Here is a 27,672-nt window from a genome sequence, read left to right as displayed (position 1 = left end):
ATAGAAAATCCAAATTATGGGCTGGGCCCATCCTATCACTGAAATGTACTCCCATCAATTCAGGAGGTACACACTACATTACATTACATTACATTATTGGCATTTGGCAGATGCTCTTATCCAGAGCGACGTACAACAAAGTGCATACCCATAACCAGGGATAAGTTCGCTGAAAGACCCTAGAGGGAAGTACAATTTCAACTGCTACCTGTACAACAAAGATAAGGACAAGGGCCATTTTATTTATTTATTTTTTGAACAAACAAACAAACAGAGCCCAAAAGTGACCAAAGTTAACTATCCAAACACTGCTTACCTGGCCAACTAAAAATACTGATACACAAAGCAAGTCACAGAGACAACAATTAAGGTTCACAGGGAGGTAGGGAGGGATGGGGAGAGGTGCTGCTTGAAGAGGTGTGTCTTCAGCTTGCGCTTGAAGGTGGGGAGAGATTCTATAGTTCTGACCTCAACGGGGAGTTCGTTCCACCACCGTGGAGCCAGAACAGACAGTAGTCGTGAGCGTGAGGTGGAGGTTCTGAGAGGGGGAGGTGCCAAGCGGCCTGTGGAGGCTGAACGAAGAACTAACCTGTTCAAGCTCTAAAATGTGTGCAATCAGCCACCATATATTTTCATTATACAATCTGCACAGTTTCTGGGCCAGAGGACTGTGCAGTGGGTACAGCTGGAACATACAGATGGCAGGAGCCAGCTGACCAGAGGAATCATTATACAATACCCTGGCAATGAAAATCCTCCCTGAGCAATTCTATGCTGGGCCACCGAATCATGGCCCCATATATAGGTATCTGCAGGCACATAATAACAATAAATGGTGCAACAATATAGCACATCTGAAAGGTAACATTATATGAAGCATTTAGTAATACAGGACGGAACTGGCTCAGCGCAGTTACATAGTCGCATAGTTATTTTAGCACTGACAGGGATTGGTGCATCACATAACAGAAAAGGTCTGGTTATCTGGTCTTTATTATAGAAAGCTAGGTTTTTTTTTGTTATTGATTGTTTAAGGTTCTGATGGCACTGGGAATAAATGAGTTTCGGTAAATGTTTTTCCTGATGGAGGGAACTTTGTAACGGCGGCCTGATGGTAATAGCTGGAAAGACTTATGCAGGGGATGTCTGAAATCTGATGTGATGTGGTTAGCTTTCCTTTCTATTGCTTGTGTGTGGAGTACAGATAGTTGAGTTTGATTTACGCCAATTATTTTACTTGCTTGATTAATGACCCGGGAGAGCTTTGATTTGCTCTTAACAGATGTGAAGTTGAACCAGGAGCAGATATTGAAGGTGAGAATTGAATTCAATAAGTGATTTGTAAATAACTGTTAAAATGTCCTTCTTGACATTAAAATCCCTGAGTTTCCTCAGCAGGAACAGGCGTTGCTGTGCCTTCTTGTACACTGAGTCAGTGTGGTGGGAGAAGGACAGGCAACTATCTATCTCCATACCCAGGTACCTGAAGGCCTCAACCTGCTCCACTGCCTGCCCATGCAGCCTCAGGGGTTCAAAGATGGAGTGGAGGGAATTAGGTGTGCACTTCCCCCCACAGCAGAGTTCCTTGGTTTTTGAGATGTTAAGTTCCAAGGAGCTTTCCTCTATCCAGGTCATGAGCTTGCCCACCAGTTCATGGTATGCAGAGAGGGAGTTCACGTCCCTGTTATGAGCTACCAGGGCCATGTCATCTGCATACTTTAATAGTGAGAAGTCCATGTTGTTGTTGCAGGTGATGTTGTTTGTGTAAATTGAAAATAAAATGGGGGATAAAACACAGCCCTGGGGAACTCCTGTGTTTAAAATCTTGTTTTTGGATGTAAAACCATTGACCACAACATGCTGAGGTCTATCCATTAAAAAGTATTTTATCCATAAAATCAGAGTTGGGTTGACCTCTAATTCCAGGAGGCGGTTGCATAGAGTGTGTGAGTCAACCGTGTTAAAAGCAGAGGAAAAGTCCATGAATAAAATCTGTGTATGTGGTTGTGTAGAGTCCAGGTGCCGGCATACGGTGTCCAGAAGAGTAAGGCAGGCATCCTACACCCCTCTCTTTGCCTTGTAGGCGAACTGGAGAGGGTCTAGTTTGTCTGCCACCATAGCAGTAAGGTGGTCACACAGCACTCTCTCCATGCACTTGCACAGTATGGAGGCTAGTGCCACTGGTCTGAAGTCCTTCATCTCCCTGGCATTGGATTTTTTCAGCACAGGTATGATGGTCGACTCCTTCCATATCTGTGGAGCACAGTTGGAATCTAGCAGCTGTTGGAATAACCGGGTGATGACATCACCCAGCTGGGCAGAACATTCCCTCAGTACCCTGCCCCTCAGCCCATCAGGACCAGGTGCTTTCCGGGGATTGACACGGCCCAGAATTGATGTCACCTTTGTTTTATCCACTGTGATGGCTGAATGGGTGGCGTTGGTCAGGGGCCAGTCCTTTTGGGCAGAGGGCTTGTTGAACCTGCTGTAGTAGTTGTTAAGTTGCTCTGCAAAGGTGGCAGAATCAGGGCATTGGATCTTGGCAGATTTCACTGTTCTGCCCATCATGATGTTAAGTCCCTGCCATGCCTCCCTTGCATTGCCAGCAGTGAATTTCTCCTCCACCTTGTTTTTATATTGGAGCTTAGCCAGCCTGGTTTTCCTCCGCAGCTCTTTATTCAGCTCTCTGACTCTGTGTGTGTCCCCCTGGAGGAACGCCGCTTTCTTGCAATGTTTCAGGTCCTTGGTAACCCAAGGCTTGTTGTTAGGGTACAGCTTGACCTGTTTTGTTGGAATAGCAGACTCCACACAGAAGGACAGATAGGAGGAGATGGAGTCTGTGAGAAGGTTTAGGTGTCCCTCACGGCTATGGAAAAATATATCCCAGTCTGTGGTCTCTATACAGGCCCGCAATGTCTCCACAGACTCATTGTTCCAGACCTTAATAGTTTGTTTTAGTGTTTTATTCGTTTTAAGTCTTTGTCTGTATTTTGGGAGCAGCAGAATAACATTATGGTCAGAGCGACCGAGTGGTGGGCGGGGCTTTGAGACGTAAGCTCCCGGTATGTTACCAAAACACAAGTCTAAAGTTCTGTCCAGTCTGGTGGGAGATGTAATGTATTGTTCTAGGTTGGGTAACAGTGAGGCTACATCACATGTATTAAAATCGCCAAGCAAGAACACAGGTTGTTCACTATTCTGGTTTGGAGGGATTTCTGACCACTCCTCCATGCAGAACTTTTCAGAATCATTGATATCCTTGGGTTTTAAGCTTATGGACCAGTTCAGAATGCAGGTTTTTGATGGGATTTAAGTCTGGAAACTGAGATGGCCATTCATTTTTCTCAAGGGTGCCATTCATTCGGGAGCCCACTGTATGTCCACAAAAATGCTTGCACTCACATCATCAAATTATGCCTTGCTGTATTAACTTTTCCATCTTCCGAAATTTGAAGTTGATAGTTTGTATATGAATGCATTTTAAAAACATTAATTCGTTTAAAAAAAAAGCAACTGCACACCCTAAGCAACTGCACACTTAACACTTTTTTTATTGAAGTGTACTTATTAAAGAAGGACTCATAACAATATTCAAATTGAACATATGGAACCGTGACCAACATTTTTATATTTTGTGAATACTTATGAACATATGTGAATTTGTTCATTTTGCTGAATCTTATTAAACAATGACACACAAACTGCATGCACTGGTTTCTTTAGCTTTTATTCATGTTTTACTGTACATCAATATGCATACCCAATGCAGGCCCATTTTGCACAGATCACAAACAGTAGGTATATATAAATATAGAAACATATAACAGCATTTTATATAAAAGTAGTATGTTGGTCATTAAAAGTGCAACTTCCTTCAGTGCTATGTCATAACTATACAGTACATCTATCTATAGTTCATTGTTAAATACAGTAGTAAAAAAATAAATAATAAATGTGAAGTGCCTAACAATTGTCTTTGACAGTGTCTCTACATATTTTACTTTGGTTTACGCCAAAGTCAGCATTAGTGAGTGACAGCCAGGGTGGGGCGGGGGGTACAGCAGCAACTGGTGGATGGCGGGGAGGTATGTTCACAGCATACTGTTCTTCACTCTCTCAAATATTTCCCTGACCTTTGCTGCCGGCACACATCCTTCTCGCAGGATGCTGATGGTACCTGGAAGAACACAGACCCCAGACCCTTAACTTGTCACCTTTGGCATTTCACCTGAGATTCACATAGCCTCAATCAGGCCCTTAAGATTCCTTTGAGCCCTCAGAGTGAAGACACGTGAAAGTAGTAAATGACAACAATACAGTGAAGAGAGAATTTTCTATAAAGACCTTTACCTTCGTCAATTTTCAAGCAGTTGACTACAGTTGAGGCCACCACTTCATTTGACACTCCATCGCACAGTACTCCTTGTATCTTCTGCCCTAGGCGTCTATACCAAAAGAAGCAATTTGACACTTCTCAATGACCATGAGCTGCTTGATCCACATCCTGACTGATAGGCATGAGGACATTTCTATGTAATTGGCAAGTAGAATGTGGTAAAATGATATCTGCGCCACCATCACTACCAAAACAGGAACAGGCAGCTGCACACACGCATGTGCGCACACACACACACACACAAACATTGCATTCCTTGAAAACACTCACGTGACAACCATGTCATGGTGGGTGCTGTCTGGCTCCCCACTGGGGTTGGCTGACGTGATGGCAAGGGGCCCAGTTATTTCACAGAGGTGGACTGTGACCGTGTGGTCAGGTACACGGATCATGATACTGTCTTTCGTTCCAACACGGTCATAGGCAGGTCCAACTCCTAAACACACAAAACTTAAGAATTATGATTTCCTCACAGCTCAAAAAAAAGAAACAAACAAGCGCTACCATTGATGGGCAGTGTCATGAATCCACTGCTTTCTTAAAAATCAAACCTAAACATTATGTGTTCAGAAGTAGGAAATATGATTGGCTCTCACCTAGATTGAATAGCCAGTCGCCCTTGGGAACGATGCAGCTGATGCCACCAGGGTAGACATTCTTCATGAACTCCCACAAAAGGGGGCTGAAGGGGGGTCTGGCTGCCACCAGCTGTTCCACACTACTGATGCAGATACAGACAGGCTTCTCTGCTGGGCGGTCCTGTTTGTGGAAAGTTGTGGAGGACAAAATGTTCATAACCTCACCCTAAATTTAGGACTGTCTCAGCCCACTTTATCAAAACAAAGGTTTTGGAGTCACTGATAATCAGGTACCGATTAACTGCATCAACTGCTGCAGAAAGCTACTGACCACTGTGAGCACAGACACACACTCCACAGCCCTCACCTTTATGTTGTAAATCTTCTCAATAGCTTTGGGGTTCTTACAGGAGGCAGCCAGGGCATACACTGTGTCCGTGGGGATGCCACACACCCCACTCTGGTCCAGCAGCTGCGCAATGCTCAGCAGCCCGCTGGTCAGTCGGGAGTCAGCGACAGGGCAGGGGAGAGGAGGCGCAGCCTCACTCTTCTTCTTTTTTCCATCCTGTATACAGACAAGACAGTGAGATCCCCATCCACACTAACAGCCAGGGCTGAACAAGACCAAAATTACAGTAGAATGAAGGCTGACCTTGAACACTGGAGGACCTGTTGGGATGAGGTTTTTGGACATGATGCAGTTGACCATCGAGGCAAAGGTGCCATACAGACAGATTATGGAGAATATTGCCAGCATGGCAACTGTAAGACAAACACAAAAGAGTTTCAAAATCAGACCCTCCAACAATTTACCGACTTACCCAGTGAGTGTGCTACTGTTCTACTTCCACTGTCACTGGTACAAAATCAGTGTGACTTGTTGGGTCATTTTTAAAGAACCTTATAACCTAATCATTATTTTGTGTAACATATACGGATCTTACTTTCCAGCTGGTAGGGTAGTCTGCCAATGGTGGAGAGGAGGAAGCAGACCAGTATGACCTCCATTACTGTGGTTAGTATTAGCAGGACCAGGTTCACATAGGCAGCTGTGCACAAAGAGAGCCCAGAGCATAATAGTTCCGGACAAATTAGCCACCAGAATATTTATGGTTCAACTATATCAATCAGTACCTATAAATACAACAACTATAAATACATACATGAGATCGGGGGGCATTCTCTGCTTAATAGAGGGGGTTTATCAACACTTCTTAAAATAACTAAATAATATTACTTCACCAGAACCACAGCCAAGAATAATGAACAGTGACCTTGCTCAAGGGCCCAACAGCTGTGCAGATCATATTATGGCTACACTGGGGCTTGAGCCACGAACCCTCCGGGTCTCAGTCAAGTACTTTAGACACTAGGCTACAGGCTACCCCAAGCAGATTATAATAATATCATCATGTCAGCAGAGCACCTGCATTTACCAAAGAACTGTATAGTGCTTCTCTACTTACCAATAAGCATGAGGAATACATTCACTACAAGGAATGCGATTGCTCCAGCTGTAAAGCCATATGCTGAACCAACAGAAATATCAAGCAACTGGCCTAAAGAGAAAAAAAAGGCAGTCGTTATCATTATATTAACTACATAGACATCTGTAAAATGGCCCATCTTACAGTCAGCACTCACCTGCAAACCGATACCAGGTCCAGGTCGCCCAAATGGCTGCATAAAACTGGGGGATCACGGAACCAAACCGCCGGCCACCTTGAACCTGCAATCGGCTGACGTACACCTGAACAACCGTGCCTGAGATGAGCACCCAGGGCACAGTGAGGTGCAGGAAGGCAGGATTAGGCTGGCTGGAGTGGATGGCAGAGAGAGCCGCCAGCCCATTAGTGAGGTAGAACAGGGCATCAGGCAGCTCAGAGGCTGTGGGTCCAGTGGGAGCCTCTCTGCCCACGCTTCGCCTGAGAACAGACAGTGCCCCCAAGAAGCGGTCCATGGACACGGACTGCGGCCCCACCAAAATCAGAGGCTTCTCTGCTATAGTGTTGACCAAACGAGCAAAGGTGCCATAGAGAGACAGGGCAGTGTAAAGGGAGCATGCGACCCCAAAGAAGATGTAGTAGCCCGTAAGGGGGATCTGGGAGATAGTGGAGACTGTGAGCAGGAGGAAGAGGATGTTGTGAAGCAGCTCCAGGGTGTCCATGTTCAGGCTCAGCACGCAGAGGATCATCGCTGCAGCCAGGAAAAACCAGTCACCCACCATGGCCTCCCTGGCACCAGCTGGCACCCGTCCATCCATCAGGACTGACAGCACAAACTCCTCCCAAGACTTTACTAGCCAGAAAGTGCAGTGCAAGGCGAACTTGGTGGCATGGTAGCAGTCTTGGCGGAGGTAGCTGTAGTAGCTGGAGAGGAGCTGAGCCCCGGAGATGATGGATACCCAGACAGCCCCCACGGCAAAGGATGGGACGTAGCCGAAGCAATAGAAAGCAAAGATGAAGGGCGATACTGTGTCACAGAAGAAGCCCAATGCCATGGGCTCAGCATATTTGGTGTTCTTCTTCTTCTCCTGGCCCAGGCTTTGGGAGTTGCTGGAGTTGCCTGTGCCCAATAGGAGCACGTTGAATAGGGGGGTCCCAAAGCCCCTCAGCGCGTAACGCTGGGACACCCCCTTGATGAGCAGTGCGACCGACCCATAGATGGCAAAGATGAGGATGAGCAACTCTAGGACCCCAGAGACCACCAAGGCCCACCGGCCCACCAGGCCTACTGCCTCGAATACCAGGGCAGCAGTGATGGCCCCAAACACAAAAGGCATAATGTAGTTGACTGTCGCAGAGCAGAAGGCTAGGATAAATGACAGGAGTATGTAGGGAATGAGCCCTGCAATGGCAGACTGGCTGATGGGAGGGGAGAGCCACTCTGGTATCCCCAAGGTGGCATTGAGGTCTTCGGATGATGAAAGGTTGCCCAGTGGCGAGGTGGACCCCCCTAGGAAGATCCTGGTGGCACCATAGCTGCTCCACAGTGCTGCATAGCCAACGAAGGAGGTCCCGCTCAGGTGGTCGTACTTGCGGAAGGACAGCAAGCCAGCCAGGAGCTGGCACACACCTCCTATGAGAATGAGATGCACGCCTGCCCACACACACACACACACCCACACACACACACACACACAGCAAGAAGAGGGAGAAATAGGAGACACCTATAAGTGTCATCAGAGTCAACTAGAAAATCTGATTTAAACTTCTAGTGTTTGAAAGAAGTGTAAGAAACTGTAGGAATCATAAAGTATTTACATTCAAACATTTGGTAGAAATTAATCGAAAATTGGTTTTCATCACGTAATTTTCCCCACAGAAGAAACTTTAATGAAATGATTCATAACTTGCAGACTGACTGCATACCTGCCAGAATGTCCTCAACGCCCTGTGCTGGAATGCCAGTGCGCGCTCCATTAAAGTTCTGCAGGAGTACCAAGAATGCACTGATCCCATTGGCCAGCAAGCCAAGCAGCCCTGGCTCCCCATAGAAACTGGCGGGAAATCCATCTGTGGTTGACATGTCTAGTGAAGTTGCTAGATTTTTTTAAAGAAAGAAAAAAGCAATAATATTACAATATGTTTCCAGTAAGATCTGCTACTGCAGGTGTCATTTAATCCATTCATCAAATTTTTTTATAATTTATTACAAACTGTAAAGAGTACACTTGTTTCTCGAAGTATATTACTACTCTGAAATATTAAACAATTGTGGCTGATTGTAAAAATGATAACGGCCACATCTATCAAATATATTATCATTTATATTGATCAAATCTTCACGTTTCTTGAGCATTTTTGGAGGAAACGGTATTTTCATTCCTGAATGGCTTTTTGTGAGCAGTCAAACAGGCAAATACAGGCTGAGAGAGTCAGAAACAACATTACCCAGCCTCTTTCCTCAGAGACTAAGAGAAGAGACAGCCTGTGCTCGTGTACTGTGTCATTAAACATCTCCACACACAGGTGGTGCTCTTGAACAGCCTGACAGAAGGTTGCCTGGGTACTGAAAATCAAGCAGGGTGGAAGAGCCATCCCACTGGATTGTATTACAGAGGACACACCTGCCTATGTTGGGTGCTTCACATTCAGCTTTCCACTGTAGCAGATCAGGAACATAGGAAAAGTCTGTTCAGGTATTTAATAGAATTTATATTATAGGGAAGTCTCAAGCTCCAGCAGCTAGGTTTATCTCACCACAAATTGACTGACTGGCAGACAATCTCTTCACAAAGGTAAGTGCTATTTTCCTGTTCATTAAACAATACTTTGTGTGCACATACCTACAACTAATATACAGCAAGGTTTACTTCCCAAGAATAAATAATTCCCACTGATTTATACCATTTTATTATACTACATATTACAGCTCTGAAAAAATATGTACCTAATTCTATCAAGTTCATTTCTATTGTAAGCTCTAATAAGCCTTATGCAAGCATCACATTTATCATAATATATACAATCAATCAATATACAGATCAATATCGCTGTCAGATATTAATATTATATTTTATTTATCCATTTCAATGGAATGGCTTTATAGCTTTGTTTACATTATGATAAATGTACATTACATTTTTCAATTACTGGCCACGGTTATATTGCATTGTAAAACTCCTACAAATCATACTTGTGTGATCAACTGTAGGAATCCCCCCATAACCAAATACACCAAAAAGCGGAAGTATCTGAGAGGTGAAAGGAAATGGCTGTAGTCTTACAATCTTTTTTCTTACAATTATGCTACTGGGACAGGATTAATAATAATAGATTAAACAGTTTCCTTTTTGGGGTTTGCTGAGAGGTACACTGTCCTACAGCCTTGTAATACAGTTATCATGAATATACTACTTTACACTCAGTGAGCACTTTATTAGATATTTATTAGACTTATTTTTTCTTCTGCTGTAGCCTATACACTTTGAGGTTTGTGTTACTATCACCCTTCTGTCAGTTTTGACCAGTCTAGCCATTCTCCTCTGACCTCTCTCATTAACAAGGCATTCTGAAAAATTAAATATTGGAAAGGTGTTTACCTGATAGCGATGCTCTGTCCAAAGTATGAAATGAACCGGGGGTGTTGCCCCCGCATTATTTATACGATGCCAATTGCCCTAGAAGGAGGAGTACATACTCTGAACACCTCTTCCTTGCCTACCATCCCTACACCTACATCATTTACCAATAATAAAACTTAATTTACTTCCTGCTTCAGGTGAAATTCATCACTTGAGGGGAAAAAAGGAGTGGATGTGCCTACCCTTCTTTCTGCAGGGGTGTATCAGTGACTTCAGTTGGGAGATCAGGGACTATATAAAGGGGACAGCTTTCACCTCATCAGCATCGCAACACAGGTCCCAAGGCTCAACATCCAAGGAACTCACAGCAAGAGGGAGATAGTGAACGAACAAGTGAAAGAGGCAGAACAAGAAAAGGCAAGAAAAGTCAGAACAGACAAATAGTGCAGATAGACAGTGAGGTACGCGCACCTACGGTAAACCACACGTTGGCCAGAGTGACATCATGCTTTCTGTACTGCTGGTGAGAACCAACGCTCTGTAAAATTTAATTTAATGTAATTAAGGCGTATTTAATGTGTGAGTTCATGCAACAAGGTTTCTGGGGGCTGTTTTCTGGTTTTGCTGTGTTCATGTAACCTATGTCTCATGGTATTGGAGCAAAATTGCTCACAAAAATTATTGTCACTGGTCTAATCCAGGCAGGAATAGGTGGATCAAGGTCTGTGCTGGACATACATTTTTCAACTGCAGCTAATATCTTTGTTCCATTGGATAATTGGTTCTGGATCCCAGTGCAGACTAGATTTTTCTGAATGTATGAATGTGTTTCAAATTCTTTCAGTAGTGAATCTCTGGAGGCCCACTATATAAAACCCACTCCTTCATACTTTTTTGTTGTTAAGAAAAACTGTAAAATACACATGAGTGTTAATATGGTAGACTTACCTGTGCTGAATTGTGTATGCTATCTGTTTTAAAATGCATTCTCTACTTGACATCACGGTACAGTTGCATAGAAATGTACAGTATGAGTCAATCAGGCACTATTGTTTCCTGTCAATGATCACTGTTGCTTTTGTCAGCACCACAAAGACACATACTGTACACTGCTTATCTCTCCCTATATACAATACACTCAGGTGAGAGACCCTCACTTTAGACTCATTTCCAACTCGCTGTGGCCCGATGTGTGGAATAAACTTTCATTTCTGGTCAGAGTTCTGGAGTCTACTGGTCACCTCTTCAGAAAAATCTAACACCTGTTGCCTGTTTTCTGTTTCAGAGATCTTCCAGATATACATCTGCCATCCGAAGGTTGCATACATCTGCTCAGGAAGGTGAGATTATTAGTCCCTTAGCTTTAAGACTGTCCATCTCTCTCCTGCCATATCTGTCCTTCCTTCTTGTTCTTTATTGACACTTTCTTCATATAGGTTTTTTTTTTTCGATGCATGCACAGTATGTGCTAACTGCTGGGCAGCAGTGTAGTAGAGGACATGCAGGTTTGAATGTTATTTGGGTCTGTATGCTTGAGCGTGTCACGTAACCAACATTCTTTCTGTAAATATCCAGCTGTGATTCGTGGGCTATATATTCAAAAACATATTAACTATGCATATCACAAAAGACAGCAGTCCAAAGGTAATAAATGAGATTCATTAAAAAGGAAAAATAAATTAAATAATAATATATAATATAAACTATCTCACCTAACCATTTGAATTTGACAATAGCCTGTGGAAAATAAGAAGATAAAATGATAAGATAAGACGATAAGTGATTAAACAAAGGCTTGCCAGCGTTCCAAGTTAAATCCAGCCTCGTTTGGGGCAGGTTTAGCTGGTTTGAAGCTGGTTTGGAGATGGCCACACTGCCAAAAAAGACAGATTGAAGCCATGTACTGCTGATGGGCCAATTTGGTACAGACAACATACCATCACCAAATGCCAGATGGTATCCAATTGGAAGAGAAGCTGGTTCCAGTTAGATTCTTAGTTTGGTAGCGGTAATTTACACCAGGGTGTGAAACAATGCTATTAACAAGTTTACCAATTACAGATTATGAAAATTCAAATGTGATATTTCATGCTGATTTACCAGCCATGTGCATGATAGGGATAAATGTCCCACTTATCCAACATTTTTGTTTGACAATGAATGAGGAAATAGAATTCTTAGGGGGCGGGATGAAGCCAAAGTCTATAGTTTTTCATACCTTTCAACAGTTCTACGTCAGGTTGTAAAGTTCATAGAAACTATAGACTATTTGATTCCAATAGCCTGCTAATCACAAAATACTAATTACCTAGTTATTGATGTTATCGACACCTAAAATGACCTATTCACTCAAACTTAAAAACAATGGATATACAATGTACAACGGCTTACTAGATTTTCATATAATAAGGTTATTTTGCTATTTAAAATGCAATCTCTTGCAGTGTCTCCTATAACATGCCTAAACAACAAATGTATTGTCAGTGGTGGAACGGCAAGCTGCTGAAGAGACCGTGACCTGCAGTTTTGGCACATTCATCCATGGCGTGCGGCCAGATCGGCTGTCTCAGACGGTGCTGCGGCGCAGCAAGAGGATGGTGCTGGACAGCATTGGTGTGGGTCTCCTGGGCAGCACGACCCAGGTGTGTCAGCTGGCACTGCAGTACTGCCAGGTGAGAGCGCTTTGTCAGGTAGAGATGCACAATGCTAACACTAGGGGGCAGATTCACTAAGGATTGCATTAATGTAAGCAAAGTGCATCAGAATAATACAGTCACTGAGCACTATATTAGGAACACCTACTGATTTATGCGGTTATCTAATCAGCCAATTGTGTGGCAGCTGTGCAATGCAAGAAATCATGCAGATACGGTCAGGAGCTTCAGTTAATGTTCACATCAACCATCAGAATGGGGAATAAATGTGATCTAAGTGACTTTGACCGTGGAATGATTTTTGGTGCCAGACAGGGTGGTTTGAGTATCTCAGAAACCGCTGATCTCCTGGGATTTTCACAAACAACAGTTCTGCAGGCAGAAACATTAATGAGTTGTTAATGAGAGAGGTCCGAGGAGAATGGCCAGACTGGTGAAAGCTGACAGGAACGCAAAATAACCACACATTACAACAGTGATATGCAGAAGAGCATCTGTGAAAACACAAGGCATCTCTAAGTCGATAGGCTACAGCAGCAGAACAAAAAAATAAGTCTAGTAAACACCTAATAAAGTGCTCACTGAGGGTATATTCAACCTGTCACCTGGCCTTTCTCTCCAGCACATGTACGCCCCTGATGACATCAGCTCTGTCTATGGCTACAGTGGCATGAAGCTATCACCAACACTGGCTGCGTTTGTTAACGGAGTGGCGGTGAGTATCATCGAAACCCAGTATCAAATACGTCCACACCCACGACAGGCTGGGGTGTAAATGTCAGTGTGGCACTAGGTATTGTTGTAGACCTATTAAAAAACAAAATATGTGTCAAACAGCGAGGTGTGATGGGAATATCCTCCCTGAGAAGCTAACAATTGTGACAGGACACTTTGGTACTTTTATTCAGGTCCTGTCCCTAGGGTATCCATCCCTGATGCTGTATTTGGGCCAGCTGTTATTTTCCACCCAGTTGAAGCCACTGCATCCCTGTTCATGCCATTATTGTTTGAGGGAGCCAAACAGGGCTATTTTCTAGCCTGACTCACTTGTGACGAGTGCCATTTCTCCCAAGGCCCACAGTGAGCATGGCATTACCTGGCACACTGTTTCTTGCATTAAAACCGTGTGGAAAAAATGCAACTTGGTATCAGTGCAAAATACATTTGCACCGAACATCCCTTGTTCTGCTGACATAATTGTTATGTCATGTTATTCACTATTACAACAATTAATAATGATCTCATATAAATATTTGAATATCCTTAAACAGTCTGCCCTTTTACCAACAGACTCACTCAATGGATTTTGATGACACCTGGCACCCAGCCACACACCCATCTGGGGCAGTGCTTCCTGCCCTCCTGGCCATTACTGACATGCTGCCCAGCAATGGGAAGCCAAGTGGGCTGGACTTCCTCTTAGCCTTCAACGTGGGCATTGAGATCCAGGGCCGACTGATGAGGTTCTCCAACGAGGCACACAACATCCCCAAGAGGTGAGCTTCTCCTCACTGTGGCCCACATTTCACCTGCAGCCTCCCCTCTCGTTACCATGTCTCCCCACTTAAACAAACTGTGAATCATGTCTACGTAAACAGTGACCTCTTCCTGTCAGGCAAAGAAAGGTCTCTCAAAAAACCCACAGGATGAGATTCCTCCACACCTCCACACCTTGCTGTGCTAATGTATGGCTATACCTCTTGTTTTTACAGTGTGATTGTTCACAATATTACATTGCAGGTGCTCTTGTCTAAATTAACTATGCTAAGCAGGAACAAAAAACAAATTAAATCCAAAATAAAAATCCTGAATGACATAAATAAAGACCCCTAAGATGATGTTCAGGCGTATGAACACCACCAACCACACAGGCTGTTCCCCAGCTTCCTGCTCCCTCTTGGGTGGGTGTGGTAGCGCTGGCAGTAGGACTCTGTTTAACTGAAGGCTCCTTGATGCAGACGTTTACCGAGGAAAATTATTTCTCAGACCTCCTCTGTTTTTGTTTGTGTAGTGAGAATGAAGTACAGTGAGCAATAATGTGTTATTTTCTCAGTCCCACTGGAAATAGAAAGTCAGGGAAACCGCAAAACTGACACAAATAACAGGCAAGCACACACCAGACCTGGGACAGATGGTGCTGGGCCATTACTCATCCACATAGCTAACACAGCTGTTGAGGACAAGAGAGTTACAATTGGTCCAACCCCCTCCCTCTGTGTCTCCTCCTTCAGGTTTCACCCCCCCAGCGTGGTGGGAACTATGGGCAGCGCTGCTGCCTGTGCCCGTCTCCTGTCCCTGGAGCGCGGTCAGTGCAGCCACGCCCTGGCCATCGCAGCCTCCCTGGCAGGTGCCCCGATGGCCAATGCTGCCACCCAGTCGAAGCCGCTGCACATCGGGAACGCAGCCCGCCTCGGCCTGGAAGCAGCACTGCTGGCGTCCCGCGGCCTGGAAGCCAGCTCTCTGGTGTTGGATGACGTGCCTGGTGTGGCTGGCTTCAGCGCCTTTTACGACGACTACGCCCCCAAGCCAATGCCCTCTCCTGAGGAGGCACAACAGCATTTCCTGCTGGAAGAGCAGGATATAGGTTTCAAGCGCTTCCCTGCCCACCTGGGCATGCACTGGGTGGTGGACGCTGCTGCCTCAGTGCACAAGCTGCTGGTTAGTGCCGAGGGCGGAGCTTTATCCCCAGGCCTCATCAGAGAGATCTTGCTGAGGGTACCACCCTCCAAGTACATCAACAGGCCTTTCCCAGAGTCAGAGCACCAGGCCCGCCACTCCTTCCAGTTCAGCGCCTGCTCTGCCCTGTTGGATGGAGAGGTGACGGTGCAATCCTTCTTGCCCGCTGCGTTCCAGCGGCCCGAGTTGCACGCCCTGCTCTCCCGTGTGCGGGTGGAGCACCCCCATGACAACCCCGCCAACTTTGACCGCATGTATGGAGAGGTGCAGGTGACGCTGGTCGGTGGGGATGTTCTCTCTGGCCGCTGTGACACCTTCTATGGTCACTGGCGCAACCCGCTCACCGATGAAAGCCTCCACAAGAAGTTCCGCGCCAATGCGGGTGCTGTGTTGCCCCAAGAGAAGGTGGAGGGCCTCCTGATGATGGTGGAGAGGCTGGACCAGCTGGAAAACTGCGGCCCGCTCCTCACTCACCTGCAGTGAGTGGTCCAGACCAGCAGGGGGACACCTCAATGTTGCATCAACACAATTCACACAGTTTCCCTCTCTGACCACAGCCACCCTCTGGCCATCTAATTTCAAGACTCTTCTGACCGTAATGTGACGCATCCGACTAGCAACAGCGACTGACATCTGAAGTGTTAGTTAGCTAGCTGGCTATGTTATAGCAGAAAAACCTATTTGTTTTACAAATTTGTAGTGAACATACACATGTTGGTATATGTTTATTAATAAATTAAAAAGGGGAAATGCTTAGCAGTATGTATATTAAGGTTCAGATGACAGAAAAAGTAATATTCATGGCTAACATTAGTCATCCCCAGTCAGTGACATTTGCTAGTATATGTACTTTTGTGCCACATTTGTTGCAGTATTGTATTTTTATCTAGACAGCTTACATTCCTTTACAGTTGATTGTGTGTTTAAAATTCCAATTTCGTCTTTACTGCGGGCTCACACATGACTGCTGGGAATGGAAAGTGCGCTCTGAAGCAGGCTTGAATTTTTGGTCATGCCAAGTACAACAAGAGAACTTCTGGTGTACTTGCCAGTCCTTGTACATGAGTTTGGGATGCACTTGATCATATGACCGTTAACTTCTGCATTTGATTTACACACTAACTAGTCCACAAGTCTGCAATTTGAGACACAGCCCATTACTTTCATACCACTGGGGTTTTGACACACTGAGCATGTACACAAACTATAAGTGGAACTAAAAGCACTACAACAGTAGAAAGTAATACTATAGAAACATATGGAAAATCTGTGTGAATACTTGATCGCATATTTTGTAATGAGAAGTGACATAATCTTGAAAAGTCATTTACTGTACTTTCAGAAATTATTTGTGTTAATCTGTAACAATGTTATGTAAATAAATGCTAAATTAATGCTTGTTCAATAATGCTACTCCAAGGAAAAGGACAGGACTCACAGGTCTTGATGGTTTATGTTCAATAATACAAACCACATGTATACTGAAATATAATGTACTATTTCTGAGTTCCTTCACTTAATTAAATAAAATATTTAAAACCCACTGTTTTTCTTTTGTCCATCAAATGATTTTTTTTACATTTTTAAAAATGTTTTTGTCCAACTTTTTTATAACTTTTGTAATTGTAGTATAGAGTCATCACATAACTGCTGCTTATATGGGAATGCACCCTTCTCCTAATAGTTAAATAAATATCCAGCTACTTTTTTTCAGCTAACAATAACACAGTGCTCTTTCTAAAAAAAATGTTTTATTGATTCCCAAAAACAACCCAGGAATCTTGCATGAAGGACATGGATAAATTGAACATAATTTATATAAATATTAGCTTTGCTTTTAAAAAGTTATTTCTAAACATGTAGAGATCCTTAATTTAATTGAAACCAATGGGGAAAATATTTTAACTTACAGACTGCTTTCCTGAAAGTCTGAAAATTCTGCTTGCTGAGGACACATCTTTGAAACATCAATAACAGAATAGGAGAGGGAATATGCTTAGAATTGAGAAGGTCAATAATATAAATTGTGAATAATGAAGGCCCAAGTATAGACCCTTGAGAAACAAGACAAAGGTAGTTTAGCCTTCTTAGATATAACACCAATGCCAAAAATATTGTAAAACCATAACAATATAGTTTATAGAAATTTAATAATTGACCAAACATAAACCTTTTGAAGTAATAGGTGTAGTGTAGGCACAATCTTCTGATTGAATTGTAGAAAACATGTAGTTTGAATAATTCTTACCAAAACCACACTAAAGTTTATATAAAATAAATGTTTTATTTAGTTGGCATTTTATATTCAGTGGTCTTGTCATTTGGTAATCAGGGAATCAGGGAAGCATCAGGTTCCTATAACTGAACGTATGTAGCAGTATAATTGAAGATTACTTTACATTTCTGACTGTTGTAATTCTAATTGAATGCTAAAAAAAAAAAGCTTTAGAAACAAATAGTTAATTTTTCTTTAGTTTTTACATTTAGAATGAAAGTATTTCCAAGAAAATTAATTATGAGCAGGGCCAATTTCAGATTAAACAAATACCATGACTCAACAGAGTGGCAATTAAACCTTTGCAATTATTTCTATGGTTTCTATGGTTTAGTATTTTTATTTTTATTTTCCCTTTATTTTACCAGGTAGTGACTTCAAATCAATGATCAACTTCGACAATGATCTAAATTTTAAGTTCAAACATATGTGAAAACTATATACTTTTATTTCAATACATTTGTTCTCACAGTTCTTTTTTAGTAGTCTCATTTCTTCCATAGGGGTTCAATTCATAAATTGTGTACAATATTTCCAGAAGAGGCAATTACAAAAGCCATATACAGTATACATACACACATTGTGCATTTGAGTCTACTTGGGTGACAGGGAAAAGACAGGGACAATTTATTTAATGTAACTGCACATGAGCCTCATTTGAGCTATGGATTTACCCAGCTTATATAATTCACTAAGCATATATAGTTTTTCTTGTAGGGTCTGTACATTTGGCTCATAAGCAGACATTGAATTTCACTTTTTCAAATATAAAAACATTTTCAAAAATTTTCTCATTTTTGTCTGAGGCAGGTCTCAGAGTGAGTCTGTAGTCCATTAGTACAAGTATATGATTGGTCCCTTAGAGGTACTAAATTTCGCATTTGGGTCCTGATATTAAAAAGTCTAATATGGATGTGAGGATGGGCCAGTACACCAGGCTTTATACCTTATAGTCAGTTACATTTCTGTTGACTTTTAAAGAGTAAAAAAAGCAATGGAAGCTGTTGTCTCCACCAGCATCTGCAAAAGTCTGGCTTTGAGGTTTTGGAGAATTCTTGTCACTATTCACATGCTGAAAGGCTGCATGGCGGAGCCAGCCATGACTTGGATATAGTGGTGCGGTGCAGAGGCTGGGCCAGGCAGCTTGTAATAAAGAGACCCCTTGGATAGGCTGGCTCCCCTCAACTGTGACCAGACCCCACTGCTCCTGGCTGAATATTCTTTGAGAATAGTTAAAATTGAAAGATATTAAAGAAATGAAAGCACACTTCTGTTGAAAAAAGTTTGCCTCAAGGTTAGCACAAAAAGGGGTGAGAATCATTTTGTCATTGAAGTTACTCTCATGAGTGCAAAGCTTCACTCTCCCTCACTATGGGATGGGAATTGGAATGGGATGAGGCTGAAAACAACAGGTATAAAAACAATAGCTACCTTGTGAGGGCCTCTCTGTAAACCGAGCCAGAGCTACAGTACATGTACTGTATGGGGTTTGCAATTTCGTGGGATAAGTGCATATTTAAGACAGGTGGCATATTAGATACTGTAAGCATGAGCAGCTCCGGCAAATGTGATTAATTTAAAAAAACAAAGCCAAATGAACCATAGTGATTACGGTTCATTTGAAATGATATTTGATCCAAAGTTTGCAGTGTTTAATGGTGCTGGTTAAAAGCCCAGTGATCTCCCTCGTGGCATACATTTGTATCATATGAAAATACACACATTCATTTTAAGAAGCCTTCAGGGGTCTGAGTCCGCTGATAAGCAATCCTAATGTATGTCATAATTAGAAATATTCATACCAGGCTGCTGCCAAACCCAAAACTCCTGTCAGTCAAAACTATTCCGCTGACTGACCCCTTTTTCACACTCCCTTCAGCTTGGGGGAGTGATAGGCCTTCTGAGACTCGGCGATCAGAGATAGTCAATAATTGACTCCAGCTTTGACCCTCAGAATGAGATCCCACAACAAGGGTTAAAGATGAATGATGCCAACTCTGGCATCCTTGTGGACTCCTGTTTGGATGGACTTTCCATGGTATGACTTTCAGAAGACAACAAGTGGCAAATGACTGGAATAGATGACTGGAATTTTTTGCAGCATAAACATTCTCATTACTCAGACAACTGGGCCTTCATAAAAACCACATTACTATAACAAAGACTGAACTGTTTCCAAGACAGGCACTGTTTAAAAGCAAACTGTTCATTTCCAAAATAATGTTCTTCTAAAAGTAGCCAAATAATTTGGTTTGACATTTAGAAATTAGACCTCGCCTGCAAGTAAACATAGAAGGCAATTACAAAAAAATAATACTCAGAATAATTTTGCAAACTATGCCAATAATACACTCCAAGTCTATGTGCAAATCCGAAAATATAGTTTGTATACTTTTCAAATATGGAAGTACATTTAGTATATACAATAAAACTATACTATAAAAATATAATACACTAAAATAGTGCATTGTTTACACATTATTGACATGCATTACATTTTGCGATTGACTAAACTCATTTTAACTTAAATAATAAACATTCAAGAGGTTAGACGGCAACAGTCAATTAAGCCAAATTGTTTTTTATAAATGAACTATATAAAACCATCAACAATAAAATAATAACAATAAAATAATAAAAATAAGTAAATATACTTTATTACATGTTAAATAATGTATATACATGCACAAATAGTCATAATATATGCAGAAAACAATAACAAAACCTTACTAAATAGATTGGGCAAAATATTTTTACAGTGCTTTAGTGATCCAGTTAACATTTCACCTTTTCTTTTAAGATATTTTATAGGCCTTTTTCAGCTTTATTGGACAGTATATAGTATAGAGACAGGAAGAATGGGAGCGAGAGAGAGGGAAGACGTGACAAACGTCAGACGGTTGGATTCGAACCGCCGACGTCACGGCTCGCAATGAGCATGCGGTGAGGGCTCTACAGGCTGCGCCACCAAGACACCCCAACAGTTTGCCTTTTCATCAGACAGTCCTTTAGAAATTGGAGAGACCAAACCACAGGAAGCAAGGTAATATAATTCCAATATATATGAAAGGGGACCGCACTGATCAAGGAAACTACAGGCGTGTAATTTTCCAGTAACTTTGAAAAGTATTGCATTGGGTAATGGTCAAAAATCCCCAAACGTGTACTCTAATTTTATCACAAATTATAGGAAATTACTGTCCAGGAAGTTTGCACAAAGAAAAACAAACATCTAGGGAGTTTTCCAAGAAGACAAACTCTAGAGCAGGGGTCACCAACCTTTTTGAAACTGAGAGCTGCTTCATGAGTCATAATGAGGGCTACCAGCTTGTTTTGTCACGTGCACAATACTGACCTTTGAACTAGAGTAGGTCAGAGTTCACCTAAACTTATCTAAACTTCATGTATAATAAACATATTTTTAAGATATTGTCATTTTTAAATCTATATAAATGCAACTGTGATAAAAAAAAATAGCAACAGAATAAAATTAAATTTTAGATGCAGCTCACTAGTGAGTTGTGCTATTTTTAGAACAGGCCTGCGGGCGACTCATGTGGTCCTTGGGGGCGACCTGGTGCCCGCCAGCACCGTGTTGGTGACCCCTGCTCTAGAGACTAGTGTGCCTGAAAATCCCAGGAGATTAGCAGTTTCTGAGACTCAAACCACAATGTTTGCCACCAAAAATCATTCCACCGTCAAAGTCACATTCTGATGGTTGATGTGAACATTAACTAAAGCTCCTGACCCATATCTACATTAATTTTGCAACCATGCCTTAAACAAAGGCACAAAGGCATTTTCTGCTTTGCTCTTTGTTTGCAATTCTGCAACACACTTCTTGTAAAACACTACACACCGTTTCTTACATGAGACACTTCGTTCATCAATTAAATCTCTTGCAATCTTTGGGAAAACACACCTGAACTTGGCAACACCCACACACACATTAAAACACTTATACACTAATTCAACACCAATCAGTTTGAGCCTTAGCACTACAAATAGACCTCAGGTAAGGTAACCTCTTTTGTGAGAACTTTGCAAACATGGAGCCAGTGAGGGCAAGGGGCAGAGGAAGAGGAAGAGGTAGAGGACAAGAGAGAGCAGTAGAAGAAGGACGAAGAGAGGAACAGAGAAGGGGACCAGGCAATAGATGGAGATGTATTTCCGACAATATTAGGGCCACTTTGGTGAACCATGTCATAAATCATGATGAGGGAGGCGGGGCAGAGAGTCTGTACCTATGTAATTGCTGCACATCATTCAGCATCACCATACAATACAATGTAGTCCTACAATATTAGGTCTGTGCTCCTCAGTGAACAGAAAAATAGGTATAGTGCTGTGAATACAGTTTTGATATTACTGTGTTACAAACTCCTGAGGGTGGAAGGCAACATCTGTTCACCCATGAACAGGAACTGCGAGAGCAAATCATCGCCGATCACACAACATTCCATAATATGAACCATATCAGAATATAGACACTCTGCTGCATATTGCATCAACACCAACTTACAAATAAAACAGCTATACAGAGTTCAATTTGAGAAAAACTGTGTTAGAGTCAAAGAGCTTCACAATGTGCAAGTAAGTGTCACTATATTATACTCTAATACAGTAATGGCAGTAGATTGTGTCCTTTTTGCACTGCATAGATACATTCAGGAACAGCAGTATGTGACCTAGGCAGGTGCCATTTTGGGGCGCCATATTTTCCTCATTGCCTAGCCAGGGATGACATTGCTTGTGATGCGGCCAGACCCAAACAGAAGGCGGGATCCATAAACCATCCACCCCATCCCTTACAATCCCTTACAATACTATGTCGTTATTTTGGTTCTGTGAATTTACAGTAACATATTGTATTGATTACTGTACTTTTCATTGTGTTTTTTTGTTAAAAAAAATAAGCTGTATATATTTTTCCTTTGCCAAAAATGCTCCCTCTGAGGAGATTACACCAGGCCAAGTTTTGTGGCAGGGTGGTTCAGAAAGTCAAATAAGCCAAAGCATACACAGGTGCAGCAGCTTCAGCTGCAGATACAGGTAGAGAGACAATAAGACAGGGGTTTTATTCAAACTATTACCTTGTAACAGAAAGGGTAGGGGTTTCCAGCCCTTCCAGAATGAAACTGAACTGTCTGCCGGACAGGAGGACTGGTTCACCACAGTAGACCACCGCGAGGCATAATTCCACATTCCCATGATACATCATGCATTAAGTCATGTTAGCATGAGGTGTGTATCATTATTATAAAGTGTTTTTACAGAAATAGTTTGTGAGAGTGTAAAAAAAATGACAATTGCTTCCTTTTTATGCTGTGACTTTTTACAAGAAGAGAAAAAAAGCTAACAAAGCCTTGATTTAGGATTCTACACAGAATTACGGGAAATATTGCTTTTCCTTTCCCAGCGATAACTGCCAATGCTGGACAAATATTTTTGAGAGAACCTGAAAGTATATTTAGCAGAAAGGCTATTCATTTATGGCAGGTTACCATTATAAATGAATTGTAAATATTCAGACAAAGGTCACGAAAGTGAAAACTTCCAGTAAGAATGCGGTAAAGACTTCATAAAGTAAACACAATTCTACAGACCATTGTATGAAAAACACTTAAGGTATTACATAGCCCTATGTAATCTGATCATTCTTGTTTGTGAGCTCATGTACACCAACGGTACATCATGTACACTCAGTACCCACAGGTGTGGTTAAATACAGATTTTAAAAAATTGCCTCTGCATTCCAGCAGATTTGAAATAAAACAATGATTATTTATTTTATTTTTTACATCCATATTCGTCGAAGAGTGTAGGAATTGTAGGCAAATGCATGAAAACTGATTGGATGATGGTCCATCATGCAGCAGGACAGGTGGGGTATTTAGCCAGGACCCCCCTACTCTTTGCGAAGAGTGTAATGGGATCTTTAATGACCACTGTGAGTCAGGACCTCAGCTTAATGTTTCACCCAAAAGAAACAGAGGACTGCCACACAAGCACCCTTTAATTCTCAGAAATGCCTCTTGGCATTGCATCGTCCAGGAACAAGTGTGCTGAAAGACCCTAGAGGGAAAGTACCGTTTAAAGTGCTAAGATAAGAACCTATTTGATAAATCTGACAATCAGGGGTGTCACCAAGGTTTGAATACATTTGGGGCTAAGCCAAAGTCATTTGCGGCTGAGCTGGGAAGGGACAGTCCATGCATTTTACATGTTAACAGGTTAAACTGCTGTGATGTTTATCAGTCAGATTGGATTGAAAGACGTATTTGAATGAAGATAAATCGTATTGCATTGTATCATTATTCAGAATATCAGTGTCTCGTAACGTCATGAAGGTTTACACCCCTAGTAAATACCCTCAAATCACAGTTGACAGTCAGCACCTTAAACTCACATTCATTATGTAATTTCAAATATAATGGGCTGGAGCACAGCACAATGCAAACATCTAGATTGACTTTCCAGAAGTACTTTGTTCAAAATGCTTCAGAAAGGCAAGCAGTGGTGTCAAATGTAAAAAATATTGTTTTCTTTTTACAAAGAATGTGTGTGTATGCCATAGATCATAATAGCTAATAGCACTTATATAGTTATTGTTGTACTCAGGGTATTCTACCTGCCAACCATGTTATGGTAGTTGGTAAGTTGATGTATTCTTCAAGGGTTCAAATTGTATCTATGTGATCACGCTTGGACTTGGAACTGTGTGTGGTCCTCATCGCACTTGTCCCTGCATCCGATTTGCAATTCATTGTATGTCGCTCTGGATAAGAGTGTCTGCTAAATGCCTGTAATGTAATGTAATGTAATGAAAGTATATGTTCCAAAAATATATATGATGTACTAATTTTAATAGCCATATCATACAGAATCAAATAAAACAAATAGTATTTCAGTAAGCACTTGCTATTCTGTTGAGATGTTTTTATCCCAAAAGCAAAATGAGGTCTTCTTATTCCCCCTGCTGGAGGGTTTGGTATGGGTCATCTAACACATTGTTTCTGACATGAATAGAAAGGTAACTAACATTTCACAATGTTTTCCCCAATCTGCAGTGATGGGACCTTGGCTTACAGTACAGACTGCGCCTTTACATGCGGTACTGTGCATTGTTAAGCCAGAGTGTAGGCATGTTTATTGAAGAGTAACATGTAAATGTTTGCAGTAAGAGTAATTAAAAGGAAGCTACAGTATATTAGGACAGGGGTATAGTAAAGTACAATTATCAAATACAGGGCGGCCTGTAGCGTAGTGGTTAAGGTAAATGACTGGGACATGCAAGGACGGTGGTTCTAATCCCCGTGTAGCCACAATAAGATCCGCACATCTGTTGACGCCTTGAGCAAGGCCCTTAACTGAGGATTGCCTCCTGCTTAGTCTAATTAACTGTACGTCGCTCTGGATAAGAGTGTCTGCCAAATGCCAATAATGTAATAATCTCCAAGGCTATAAAAAAAGATTATATTGTGCAGAGAATTACATTAGACAGCTAGCTAGGTGTCTTATCTTGATTTATAACAAATTTGGCAGAAGGCTTGATGGAAAACTGTGCTGCCATATATCAATCGCTTGCATACCTAGGTAGCTAGCGATCCAGACAGAAAATGTTAGCAACCATTCTTTGTCAGTCCGACAGCTTCAGATCCTACTCCGCAGGAGGTGGTGGTTGTTCCTATCATTAGGAATGATTAGTACACATGTACAGCTGAATCCATATCCATGTCCATGCCCTGTCATTAAAAGCAGGAGTGTAGGAATTGTAGGCAAATGCATCAACTGACTGTACAATGGTCCATCATGCAGCAAGATAGGTGTGGAATTTAGCCAGGACACCAGGCAACCCCCCTACTCTTTGCAAAAAGTGTAATGGGATCTTTAATGACCACTGTGAGTCAGGACCTCAGTTTAATGTTTCATCCAAAAGATGCCACCTTCCACAGCACAGCAACACCGCTCCCAGTCCTCTATCCGAGGCAACCAGGAGGAAAGGTTTAGAGAAGTCAGGGCTAATCAAAAGAGGACTGCCACACAAGCATGCTTTCATTCTCAGAAATGCCTCTTGGCACTGCACCTTTCACTGGATGGGATTTGAGGCTCCCTTTAGAGTGAGATCAGTCAAGGGCCTAGCGAGACTAGAAAAATCTGGAATGAACCAGTGATAGTAATTTGCCAACCCCAGGAATGACCTCACCTGTTTTTTGGACTTGAAAAGGCCATGGTTTTATTGATCAGTGGACTGACTCATCCCCATCCCAAGAGAAACCCCAGGTAACCAGGATGGCTCACGGATGCCCAACCGATCCAGCAGCTCGTCCACCAGAGGAATAGGATAGCTATCACATTTTGAACCACACAGAAACGAACAGACCCATCAGGCTTGGGAACAAGCACGATGGGACTGCACCAATCACTCTGCGATTCCTCAATTACTTCTATGTCGAGCATCTTGCTCAATTCTTCCTGAACTACTTTTTTCATGTGCTCAGGTAATCGATGCGGGTGACTTCTAACTACCGTGCCTGGAGGGGTGTGTGTGTGTGGTGTTCTATAAGGTTTGTTCTTCCTGGCAGGGGTGAGGATATGTCATTACATTACATCACTGGCATTTGGGAAACGCTCTTATCCAGAGCGATGTACAACAAAGAGTAAAGTGCATACCCACTACCAGGAACAAGTGTGCTGAAAGTGTAATGGGATCTTTAATGACCACTGTGAGTCAGGACCTCAGCTTAATGTTTCACCCAAAAGACGCCGTCTTCCACCTTTCAGGAGGAAAGGTTAAGAGAAGTCAGGGCTAAACAACAGAGGACTGCCACACAAGCACGCTTTAATTCTCAGAAATGCCTCTTGGCATTGCATTGTCCAGGAACAAGTATGCTGAAAGACCCTAGAGGGAAAGTACCGTTTCAAGTGCTAAGATAAGAATAAAGATAAGGAGTAGGGCCTATTTGATAAATCTGACAATCAGGGGTGTCACCAAGGTTTGAATACATTTGGGGCTAAGCCAAAGTAATTTGCGGCTGAGCTGGGAAGGGACAGTCCATGCATTTTACATGTTAACAGGTTAAACTGCTGTGATGTTTATCAGTCAGATTGGATTGAAAGACGTATTTGAATGAAGATAAATCGTATTGCATTGTATCATTATTCAGAATATCAGTGTCTCGTAACGTCATGAAGGTTTACACCCCTAGTAAATACCCTCAAATCAAAGTTGACAGTCAGCACCTTAAACTCACATTCATTATGTAATTTCAAATGTAATGGGCCGGAGCACAGCACAATGCAAACGTCCCTGGATCCGATTTGCACTTCATTATACGTTGCTCTAGATAAGAGCGTCTGCTAAATGCCTGTAATGTCATTTAATGTAATGTGATACAAATTTCTGCTTGATACCAAAGACAACACTGTAAGTTTACTGTCTGGAGCATCAATTCATCAACATCACAAAAATGTAAAATCCTGATTGAAGTGAAGAAATCACGAAAGACACAAAAAAGTGCAAAAAATATATAGTACTGTGCAAACGTTTTAGGCAGGTGTGAAAAAATTCTGTAAAATAAGAATGCTTTCAAAAATAGAAATGTTAATAGTTTATTTTTATCAATTAACAAAATGCATGAACAGAAGAAGTGAATGAACAGAAGAAAAATCTAAATCAAATCAATATTTGGTGTGACTACCCTTTGCCTTTAAAACAGCATTAATTCTTCTAGGTATACTTGCACACAGTTTTTGAAGGAACTCAGCATGTATGTTGTTCCAAACATCTAGGAGAACTAGCCACAGTTCTTCTGTGGATTTAGGCAGCCTCAAATGCTTCTGTCTCTTCATGTAATCCCAGGCAGCCTTGATAATGTTGAGATCAGGGCTCTATGGGGGCCATACCATCACTTCCAGGACTCCTTGTTCTTCTTTACGCTGAAGATAGTTCTTAATGACATTGGCTGTTTGGGGCCAATAAGATGCCCCCCTGATGGTATTGCATAATGGATAAGTATCTGCCTGTACTTCTCAGCATTGAGGAGACCATTAATTCTGACCAAATC

At 42.1% G+C, this 27,672-nt stretch overlaps 2 protein-coding genes across 2 annotated transcripts; one reads left to right on the top strand and one right to left on the bottom strand.

Moving 5' to 3' along the window:
• The first annotated feature begins 2,566 nt into the window (after positions 1-2,566).
• Positions 2,567-15,877, top strand: irg1l (immunoresponsive gene 1, like). Its single transcript, XM_061236956.1, has 5 exons — positions 2,567-2,576; positions 12,509-12,672; positions 13,277-13,369; positions 13,945-14,150; positions 14,886-15,877. Exons 1-5 carry the CDS (start codon positions 2,567-2,569, stop codon positions 15,811-15,813), a joined length of 1,401 nt encoding a protein of 466 aa, XP_061092940.1. The 3' UTR covers positions 15,814-15,877.
• On the bottom strand, positions 4,092-10,030 carry si:ch211-153b23.3 (uncharacterized). The gene is made up of 11 exons (XM_061236816.1): positions 10,019-10,030; positions 8,346-8,516; positions 6,619-8,073; positions 6,441-6,533; positions 5,919-6,023; positions 5,627-5,736; positions 5,342-5,539; positions 4,993-5,155; positions 4,667-4,832; positions 4,351-4,445; positions 4,092-4,177 (listed from the first exon to the last, which is right to left on the bottom strand). Exons 2-11 carry the CDS (start codon positions 8,500-8,502, stop codon positions 4,092-4,094), a joined length of 2,628 nt encoding a protein of 875 aa, XP_061092800.1. The 5' UTR covers positions 8,503-8,516; positions 10,019-10,030.
• Positions 15,878-27,672: the final 11,795 nt, after the last annotated feature.

The sequence above is a fragment of the Conger conger genome, chromosome 3, assembly GCF_963514075.1.
Source record: "Conger conger chromosome 3, fConCon1.1, whole genome shotgun sequence".
Lineage (NCBI taxonomy): Eukaryota > Metazoa > Chordata > Actinopteri > Anguilliformes > Congridae > Conger > Conger conger.
Note: the sequence above shows the minus strand (reverse complement) of the source record. Positions and strands in the feature narration are given on the sequence as shown.